The sequence below is a fragment of the Sinocyclocheilus rhinocerous genome, unplaced genomic scaffold (genome assembly GCF_001515625.1).
Source record: "Sinocyclocheilus rhinocerous isolate Xijiao unplaced genomic scaffold, SAMN03320098_v1.1 scaffold297, whole genome shotgun sequence".
Classification (NCBI taxonomy): Eukaryota; Metazoa; Chordata; class Actinopteri; order Cypriniformes; family Cyprinidae; genus Sinocyclocheilus; species Sinocyclocheilus rhinocerous.
The window spans coordinates 920,399-931,450 of record NW_015649240.1 but is presented as its reverse complement, the minus strand read 5'-3'; the positions used below and the strand labels follow the sequence as shown (position 1 = coordinate 931,450).

Genomic DNA, 11,052 nt, shown 5'->3' with positions numbered 1-11,052 from the left:
GGGAAAGAAATTATAGAAATTATACTTTTATTTAGCAAGGATGCTTAAAATTGATCAAAAGTGATGATAAAGGCATTTATAATGTTACAAAATATTTCTATTTCAGATAAATAGTGTTCATATCGATATCGGAATTATATCGTATCGACCGAAATTAAGAAATATACCGTGATATCAATTTTGGCCATATCGTCCAGCCCTAATTTAACCCTATTATTTAATCATATTATTTGTAGTTTAGAATCAAGTTCTTATTTAGAAAACGAAAAATAATTTAAGAAGGACATATTGATATAATACTTGACTGCTTTTCAATAGTAGGTTTGCATGAGCAGTTCTACACAGTGAGAGACTCAAAGAAAGAAGCTATTAACCATATGCCCTCCAGGTCTAAATGCCAATGAATTTTAGAGATTCCACTGAGATTTCTAACATTTCACATTGAGCAAATGAACATCAAATGTAACGCATCGTGTCCAGTTCTATTGGCTGTTCTCTGCTGCATCACATTCCTGAATAACGCAATAAGATGTGGCATATGCTCTTAAAACGAGGGTTCAGTCCCGCTTGGTACTGCACCAACTGAGGACTAAAGAAATGCAGCAGACGTGTTGCAGTTCACAGCTTCAGTCTGTAAACTAGGTCAGATTTGTTTCATCCTATACTCATTAACTAACAGCTGAATAAATGGTCCTAGAATAATGGCGTTTCCTTTGCTTTGTCTGTGCCAGTCAGCAGTTTGTTGTGTGTTGAAAATGATTCCACGTTTCCTCTTTAGCACTAATTAAATCGCCCTTCTCTTCCCCGTTCTGACTGTCAGAGCCATCCATTAGCATAATAAAAGAAAGAACCTTTTGTGTAACCTCTCAATTCAATTCCATCGGCAACAGCGGCCGAGAGTTTTCAGTTCCCAGAATGCTGGTAAAGCTAGCCACCATTTGGAGATTAATATTCGGAATTTGCACTTATTAATGACTTGCATCTGGCTTTTAGTCTGTTTTTCTTAGCTTGTGCTAAATATACACAAAATTAGCTTTTAGCAGGAAAAAAAAAAAACTTGTTTGACAGGATGTACACACATTTTCATTCAATAAAATTCTCTTTAGAATGAAAAGGCCACTCCCTCTAAATTTTAAACACCACCTGATAGCAATAGCAAGTAGAAAATCATAATTTCGCCAGGCTGTGACGTGAACTAAAGCAGGGTTAACTAAAATTAAAACCATAAAAAAACTTGCTACTTAAAATAAAATAAACATGAACTGAAATTCAATAAAATATAAAAAACTTCAGGTAACTTATTTCCGCTAGTTGCCAAAACAAAATTTCTCATTTTCATTTAGTCTGATGTACTAAAATAACTAAAAGCTGTAATAAAAATGAATTAAAAAACTATATATTAAAAGAAAAAAAAATGAAATGACAACAACAACACAACAAAATTACTATAACTAAAATGGAAAATGATGGAAAATGTAAAAAAAAAAAACACATTCAAAATATTAATAATATTAATAACATAAATATATATTAAAAATATAAAAATATAATAGCATCTCGATGATACTAAAATAACACAACGGCTATTAGACATTTAAAAACAAGATTTTTAAACTCACGCTGTAAGTACATCTATACTTTACAAAAAGTGATTCAGATTAGCTGTTCAGTTAAGCAAAGTGGTTCATTTAGACACAAATGAAGACCAGAGGCCACGAAAGAGGCTAATCATAGGTAGAAAAACCTGTGCATGTTTGCGTGCGTGCGTGTGTGTGTGTGTCATGATGAAGTAAGAGTGAATTTGGGTTACAGGAGCTTCCTGTATTTCCTGATGTGTAAGTATAGCAGGCCGTTTCTCTGCACTGGAACTACATCATATGTTCTCCATTCATCACTGAGTCATCAGCTGAGCCTGAAGCCACACAAAATGCTGAGAATACACACGTACACACAAACACACATACACAGAGCAGAAGATTTCCCTAATCCAAACACACGTGAACACACACACTTCCCACATGCTAATTCTTGAGATGTGAGACAATATCTCGTAATAAAATACCAAAGTCAGGTTCAGGAAGCAAAAATCCCAATTCAGTTTGCATAACATAACGTGAAACTTTCAAAAGAAACCTGCTATGAGCTCTTGAGGATAAACAGTAGTATTTCACTATTATTTCAGCTTTTTTAAAAATCATGTTTAATTGCCAAATTAGATTATTCGTTTTTTATTGTACATTATTTATTTGATTACTTTGAATTATTGCTTCAAATAGTATTTTACCTTTCTCTTTTTGTCTTTGATTTACAAATACCTTTTTTCTTTTAAAATTCAAATCAAAGGTTGTAATACTGTCATTTGTATATCACAGCTGGTTAAAAAAAACAATAGTTTAATTCCAAAGAATTTCTGATTTCTGAAGTGTTTCATATATGCTGACATTTTGACGCAATATTGTATTTTTTTTATGAATTTTAAAGAAGCCAAAGAATTTGGAAAATATTTGAAAGGGAAAAAGTTAAACAAAAATAAACATAAAAAGCGGTATTATATTGTTGTATTACTAGCCATGAAAATAGCACCAGATTGTTCTTAAGATAAATGTATAATGTTATTTGATTTACTATTAATTTTAATTTTAAATAGATAAAATAAATAGATTTAAATAATGGCAATATCATTCACCACCCCTCAAACCATGTGACCACAAACTATGACTCAATACTTCATATAGAGTAAAATATTGATTTTAAATATAATTTAAATTCACATTAATAATAAAATTTACATGTTTAACAAAGATTCACAGTTGTGTCCCTACACTGTTTTATAAGAAAGCTTGCTGTTCAACCCCAGTAAAATAAAACCATAATAAAATAAATATGTAGGCTATGATAAAGTTAAAAAAAATTATATAAATAATTTCTTGGTATTCAGTTCTGTAGCCTGTTTTGTCTCTAGATTCAGCATGTACAGAATATCACACACACCCCACTAAATAATCATGTTCCTTATTCTCCACACTTCCTCCTGACATATTGAGATGGCGTGCGTGCGCACATGGCCGTGTGTGCATATTACAATCTACTCTCATGCAAATACATGCAAAATAAAGCTCAAAATATTTAAACGTAAAGCAGGAATAGAGCATAAAGTCTAGTGCAGTGTACTTGATGTGCCAAAGCGCCCGAAAAACAGAGAAGGCGAGGAGAGAAAGAGGGTGCATATGCCACACCTCACTCATTCGGAAACGCAGCAGTGCTCCCTCAGTTCTCCCACTGTCTGTAAAACATAATCACATGGTCTACGAGATTTACAACTCCAGAGTAAATCTTAGTTTGTTTCCACAACATATGTGCCGTCTGAACCATATATAGTCCAAACGCAACGCAAAAGCCACAGTGCGTGCAAGAGCAGCGCCGCGTCAAGAGCGCGTCTCCAAAATAACCAGCGCTCACTGAACAATAGTAAACACGCGAGTGCTGGGCATGTCCGAGTCTTTAAAGCGAATCGATTCCGTTGAACTGTTCATTAATTTAAAACGATTCAGTGATTGGTTTTAAAATAGGGTTGTAATAAGCGTACCAGACTTGCTTGCGTTTTTACGTTTATCACAAGTGCTGTTTTAAGATCAAGTCTGATCGTTAAATATACAGATGTGACAATGTTCTTTGTATAATAGCCACTGCAGTTTTCAACTAAAGTCTCCCATACAAACAAGGAAATACGCATTTTACATAGTATCTTGTGCAAATCAGCGTTTTAAAAAAATCATGATGAGACTACTATGACAATCAGACTAAAAAAATATTACAAAATCCTATTCACGTCCGACGCGAAACCCAAAATGACCTACATAGGCTACTCCGCTCAAACTGTCTGTATTTCCTCGATCCAATGTGTTGAACAGATTTTTCCAAATCCACACGTGTCATCTCATTTCAGATAGAAGAAGTCACGTGTGTTAATCTAGTAAACAAAGAAAAAATGGTCAATCTTTTGTTGGTTCTCCCGTTTAATCTTAATCCGATTTGAATCTCGCTCTCCGTCCGTCCGAACAGCAGTGAGCGCACAATAGACATGAATCTAAACACTAAAAATAACAACCCTTGATCCTCTAAAAATGCTCCTTGTTGGCACACAAACACATGTCCAGTGAATGAACATGCAGAAGAACAACAGAGACAGCTGCACCCACCTCGTGGTTTGAAAGGACACCGGTCCGGTCCGGGGGTGTGGACCGGTGCGGTCCAGCGATGGAGAGCCAGCACGGGATGAAGGGAGCAGGTGGATCCGGCTGATTCAGACGGGACGGACAGTTGCGGTATGATGTTTGGGATGCGTGTCGGTGCTAGATGCTATCAGGATAGGGACCAGTTTAATCCTTCATCTGAACGCAGACAGCCTCTTCTCGGCCACTCCACCCCTCCCTCATCCCTTCCCAGTGAGGTCCGATTCGCAAATGAATCGTTGTATTGAAACGGCTCTTTGTATTGATTTGGTTGAACCGATTCGCAACGCGTTTGTAAATCACTCTTCTTCTACTGTTTTGGGAGAACATCTGACAATTTGTGTGACTTAGTCGAAAACACAATTAAAACAGCAGTATTTAATTCGAAAACTAGAACAATGTATTAATAAACTAGAACAATTGCACTCGGAAAATAAATAAAATAATTTCCACACACAGAGAACAGCACTTTCAAGTAACCTATGCCTATTATTATTATTATTATTATTATTATTATTATTATTTACTTTTAAGTTCAGGGACCGCCAACAATAAGCAAAAATGATAATTTCCACTATATGGATGTAGGCTATGTATTAACATTGAGACGCAGAAAAACAAACAAAAATATAAACAAACAATTGTTAGTCACTAGCTTCTAAGCCAATAGGTGTCAATATGAAGACTGGTAGGATAATGGGAGGAATAAGAGCCAGCTAAACGTTAACAAACACTTACTGAGTTCACGTTTACGTTTAAAATAGACTTAAGCCATATAGGCTACAGTTTGGATACTTGAATATTTCTGAAGATTTCAAGTTATATGTGTTGTTTGAATGCAGCAACAGAACAACATTCAGGTCGATACGGCTTATCAATTCATGCTCGTTTGCTAAGTTGTTTTAAATCTAGCTATGTAGCCGCTACACGGTTGCTAATGTGTATTAGTGGTTGTTAGGGTTTTCTGAGAGGTTTATATTTAGTCACTTGACAAACTGTGACAAATTTGGTGGATGTAGCTTTAAAACTCTCGTTTTTGGGCCCTGTCTATATGTTAGTGATTTACCCTATAAGTCACGCCACAGCAGTATTTAATTCGAAAACTAGAACAATGTATTAATAAACTAGAACAATTGCACTCGGAAAATAAATAAAATAATTTCCACACACAGAGAACAGCACTTTCAAGTAACCTATGCCTATTATTATTATTATTATTATTATTATTATTATTATTATTATTATTATTATTATTATTATTATTATTATTATTATTATTATTATTATTATTATTATTATTATTATTATTATTATTATTATTATTATTTACTTTTAAGTTCAGGGACCGCCAACAATAAGCAAAAATGATAATTTCCACTATATGGATGTAGGCTATGTATTAACATTGAGACGCAGAAAAACAAACAAAAATATAAACAAACAATTGTTAGTCACTAGCTTCTAAGCCAATAGGTGTCAATATGAAGACTGGTAGGATAATGGGAGGAATAAGAGCCAGCTAAACGTTAACAAACACTTACTGAGTTCACGTTTACGTTTAAAATAGACTTAAGCCATATAGGCTACAGTTTGGATACTTGAATATTTCTGAAGATTTCAAGTTATATGTGTTGTTTGAATGCAGCAACAGAACAACATTCAGGTCGATACGGCTTATCAATTCATGCTCGTTTGCTAAGTTGTTTTAAATCTAGCTATGTAGCCGCTACACGGTTGCTAATGTGTATTAGTGGTTGTTAGGGGTTTCTGAGAGGTTTATATTTAGTCACTTGACAAACTGTGACAAATTTGGTGGATGTAGCTTTAAAACTCGTTTTTTGGTCCTGTCAATATGTTAGTGATTTACCCTATAAGTCACGCCATCATAACTAAATATTTACTTAATCACATAAAAAGAAAAACGCTCTGTTGCAGTTTCTGTAAACACTTCCATCATGTGGCGTCAAACGAATCGACTGATCATTTTTTGAACCGCTTGAAACGAACTGTCCGAACGAGCCGATTCGCTAAAATGAATCAGACGTCTGCACGCTATCGTCCCTCAATCCGACGCCTTCTGTTCCTCTCTCTCACACAGCAAGGTCAGGTAATTTATAGTAGAAAAGAAGGAAATTAAACGACTTGAGTGAAAATTGGACAAAATTATAATTGCGCTACGCACAACATATAATTAACATAGATATATAGATATGTGCACTATTGTTATTACCTACAAATACAGTTTGTCATGCCAATAAAACATGATATTTGATTAATCAATAAAGTGTCCTCTATCAAACAACTGTGTCAGTACGATATGAAATACTAATATTTCTTAATTCACACATTTCAAATTTAAACGATATCCTACATGCTTAATATCATTTCATTCATACTGCTCATTGCTTATTTCATATTCGGTCTCCATCATAGGCTGTATAAAAACAGGTCTCCATACATGGGCAGTTGCTACAACCCGGAAGTGCGTCGTCAGCGCACATGACCGGAACTCCGTCACATGATCAGTGTTTTCAAAGAAAACTTGTATCCATTCACCCGGACGTGGCTGAGATCCTTCGCTTTATTACTGTAAGTAAAATATTTTATTACCCATTATATATCCATAACCATTATTCGACAACTGTCGACACTTAAAAACGCAGCTGGTTGTAAATAAAGCAATAGAGGATTTTATATCATTAATATAAGTTCAAAAGCAAACATATGCAGTTTTATGAGTATATATTGCCATACTGATTATATACTGTACATGCTATTCGATCATATTTATTAAATCAAATGTGCATCTTGGTTGTTTTGCTCCTCACTGGACTGGACTTTGCTTGATCATCTGAATTGGTCAATAATGTATTGATCTGTCTTTATTTTTAGAGTCTTAAGGATTGCAGCGACCTGTTCTCAGTGAGAAGTCATGAGACTTGTGATTCTAGACGACTATGATCTGTCCAGCGAATGGGCTGCAAAGTACATCCGCAACCGGATCATCCAGTTCAAACCCAGCGCTGACCGCTACTTCACTTTAGGACTCCCAACAGGTAAACTAAAAGTTACCAATCAGATCCCAATGCATAAAAATCCAGTCATGCCCTATGCATGTTTTTATCTTGTTGAACATCTTATTTTTCTCAGAAATATCTGGAAATTCAATACATCAGGAAGATTATGATTATTATATAAGTATATAGATCATTATATAATCCGATTATTTGCAGGTAGCACACCCCTCGGCTGTTATAGGAAGCTGATCGAATATCACAAGAATGGAGACCTGTCCTTCAAATTCGTGAAGACCTTTAACATGGATGAGTATGTGGGTGAGTGTGAACTGCACAGATCACTTCTCACGAGAAGTGCTGGGTATGCAAGATCTCCACAAACTCTGTCAAAACCGAACGAGAGCTGCCGACGCAGCAAGTCGGCCAAAAATAACGCATGGATAATGCATAAAACAATGTTAAAAAGCGTTTACGCACTGGCCCTCTGTCCTCAATCCCTTTCTAGTCTAGTTCAGAAAACATTTATTAAACATTATAGTAGCATTGTGACACGACTTTAGTTTCACGACTAAAACAAAGCATGTTTTCCATCAAATTCACATCATAATGAATCTAGTTGGTTTACTTTTTTCATAATTCCCATTATTCTCAGTGGTGATTCTCATTAATTGAATGCAGTATCTATGACTGTGTTAGAGTAGAAAATAATGTAATAATTAAAGGCACCATCATAATTAATTTCTACATTTCTCTTCATCTTCAGGTCTGCCCAGGGATCATCCCGAGAGCTATCACTCCTACATGTGGAACAACTTCTTTAAACACATTGACATCGAACCCCAGAACACCCATATACTGGATGGCAATGCTAGCGACCTGCAGGCCGAGTGTGAAGCCTTTGAGCAGCAAATTACTGCTGCTGGTGGCATTGAGCTGTTTGTGGGAGGTGCATGCAATAAATCAGATCCCAATAAATTGTTTTTTCAGACACGGATTAATCGAGAGACACCAGTAACCGTGCTTTGTGATGCATATCTTAATCTGTACACACAAAACTGGTTCTCTAAGCAGTTTAACTGTCAGTAATGCTTGTATGGTGATTGTACATTCAACTCCAAAATCAAAGGTCTGTTTGTTGGCCACAGGACTGATTCTTAAGCTTGCTGTTGTAATAATTGGTTATTGTAGTATTATTTATATACTATTGTAGTATATAATACTATTTTGAATTAGCATTTTTATTACTAATTTAGTAATTTTTATACTTTTTAAAAATATTTCTATTTAGCTTTAATTTATTTTTATTTCAGTTTTAGTTTAACTTTTATAAGTATGTGTTTGTTTAATCTAATATTTATATTTTATGTGATTGCAGATTTATTTTAATCAATAAAAGACATTTTATTTTTAATTAACAATAACAAAACAGCTCCAAATTATATAGGCTTTAGGCTGTTAGTTATATGACGACAACATACAGAGCAGAATGGTAATAGCTTTTATGAATTTATTGGGGTAAATCTAAAAAAAAAAAAAAAAAAAGATGAATTCAGAAAAAAGTAATGAATTCAGTCAAAATATATTTTTTTACATTGTTTTTATGATAATTAAGCACATTTCAGCTCATTACTGTTTTTCAGTGATATGCATTACTTACTTTCATACCCAACTACTATTATATTCAGAATCATCGCATATTATCATTCATTAATCTGTTATTTCTCCTTTTTATAACGCTTGATTTTTTTTTTCAGGCATTGGTCCAGACGGTCACATCGCCTTTAATGAGCCCGGCTCCAGTCTTGTGTCCAGGACCAGAGTGAAGACCCTGGCCAAGGACACGATAGTAGCCAATGCTCGTTTCTTTGGGAACGATCTTTCCAAAGTGCCCACCATGACGCTCACCGTTGGAGTAGGAACAGTGATGGATGCCAGAGAGGTAAATTCAAAAATACAGGATATTCACATATTAAGAAGGAGACCATTCAGCTGAAAGAGAGATGATATTCTGTAGTATCATCTGGCATATAAGCCATAAAAGACACAGATATATTAATGAGGCACAGAATGGAAAACAAACTGATTGTTATATCAACTGCAAAGTTTAAAGCACCTCAAAAAGAAAGTATGTATTTTTTGAGTGATTAAAATGGGAATGTTTTTGTCATCAATTTATTGCAATGCAAACATTTTACTTACCACATCAACATAAAATCTTAATACTTCCAAATATAAGACTTCACATGAATCTGAGTGTACCTGAAGGTGGGTGTTTGTGGTTGAAACTGAATGTAGAATGAACACAATATCTTTTGTCATTATCTTCAATAGCATCCTTTGTGATATCAGTGTCTTCCTTTTGTCCCAGTCAGACACACTTTTGTTTGGAGCATTTGTCATCTGCTATTGATTAAATATAATTATCTTTTATATAGTAACAAATGTTCTCATTGTTATAGCACTAAACTGAACATGTGTCTGGTTCTCAATGTGAGACTGATTGTGCTGGAAATACAAACAAGTACATAAACATACCTGAATACTTTAACAGACAGGATGCTGGGTAAAATGTTCTTCAGGTCACATGATTTTGTTGATGTGGATGCCAGACATCACTTGATCGTCATCATATCATTAGACAGTGTGCATCTCCTAAAACATTTCCAAGTTGTAAAGCATAATAATAATAAGAATAAAAAAAAATATATATATATAATATTATTATTATTATAATATATATATATTTTTTAAATAAAATGATTATTATTGCAGTAATGAGAATATATTTTTTTCTTTTGGTTTGAATGTTGGTGACTGACTCTACAGTTAAACTAGTTTTTGACATATGTGTACCTTCAGAACTACATGTGAAGGCCACCGTCCTGAATTTGATCATTGTAAGACAATGCTGAACTTTTTGTCCTTGATTTGCAGGTCATGATTCTGATCACAGGGGCTCATAAGGCCTTTGCCCTGTATAAAGCCATCGAGGAGGGTGTGAACCACATGTGGACGGTATCTGCCTTCCAGCAGCATCCACGAACCATTTTTGTTTGTGATGAAGATGCAACGCTGGAACTCAGGGTCAAAACTGTGAAGTATTTTAAAGGTACGTGACTGAGCACTCTGCTGCCTGAGGGGCAAATCTTTGATTCCCGTAGATGGAAAGTTGCTCTTCTGTGGAAGCAGATTGCTTGAAGATGAAAGGACTGGCAAATTGACTAAATAGTTACTTTTTTATTATAACAAGCGTTGAAAGGTAAACAAGTAACATGTTCATTCAGATTTAGCAGTTTGCTCTTAAAATATAAAATTCTGTCAATTTGATAAAGACGTTTACTGTTGTGACTTCATGACATTCTTTACATCCTCGTGGCCTCAGGATTCATATATATATATATATATACTACCGTTCAAAACTTTAGACTCAGTAGAATAAAAAAAAAAAAAAACTTTTATTCAGCAAGGATGCATTAAATTGATATTTACATTGTTTCCAAAGATTTCTATTTCAAATATATGCTCTTCTTTTGAGCATTCGGTTTATCAAAAAATCTTGAATAAAATGCATTTCCACAAAAATATTAAAGGGGTACAACCCTCTACGGACACCTTGGCAATTGAATCGCCATTGGCTAGTATATTTTTTTGTTTACTCGCCAGACTGAAATACTATACTATATATATATATATATATATAAAGTTATGCCATTTTACAAACATATATAATGGTGCTTTTTTTGGTCATTCAGTGTTCCTGTAAAAAAAAAAGAACAATAATACTGATAAGATATTATTATTAT

General features: G+C 34.4%; 2 protein-coding genes across 2 annotated transcripts in view; one reads left to right on the top strand and one right to left on the bottom strand.

The window, feature by feature from the left end:
- Positions 1-4,404, bottom strand: part of LOC107710452 (FERM and PDZ domain-containing protein 4-like) — a 43,331-nt gene extending 38,927 nt beyond the window's left edge. The window contains exon 1 of the mRNA XM_016515218.1: positions 4,200-4,404. The gene's annotated coding sequence lies outside the window, so the exon portion shown is untranslated. The remainder of the gene's footprint in view (positions 1-4,199) is intronic.
- Positions 4,405-6,680: 2,276 nt separating this feature from the next.
- LOC107710479 (glucosamine-6-phosphate isomerase 2-like) overlaps positions 6,681-11,052 on the top strand; it is a 25,236-nt gene continuing 20,864 nt past the window's right edge. Inside the window, exons 1-6 of the mRNA XM_016515255.1 lie at positions 6,681-6,821; positions 7,125-7,288; positions 7,466-7,567; positions 8,013-8,195; positions 9,004-9,188; positions 10,184-10,358. Coding sequence (XP_016370741.1) covers positions 7,165-7,288; positions 7,466-7,567; positions 8,013-8,195; positions 9,004-9,188; positions 10,184-10,358 — 769 coding nt within the window. The 5' untranslated portion in view covers positions 6,681-6,821; positions 7,125-7,164. The remainder of the gene's footprint in view (positions 6,822-7,124; positions 7,289-7,465; positions 7,568-8,012; positions 8,196-9,003; positions 9,189-10,183; positions 10,359-11,052) is intronic.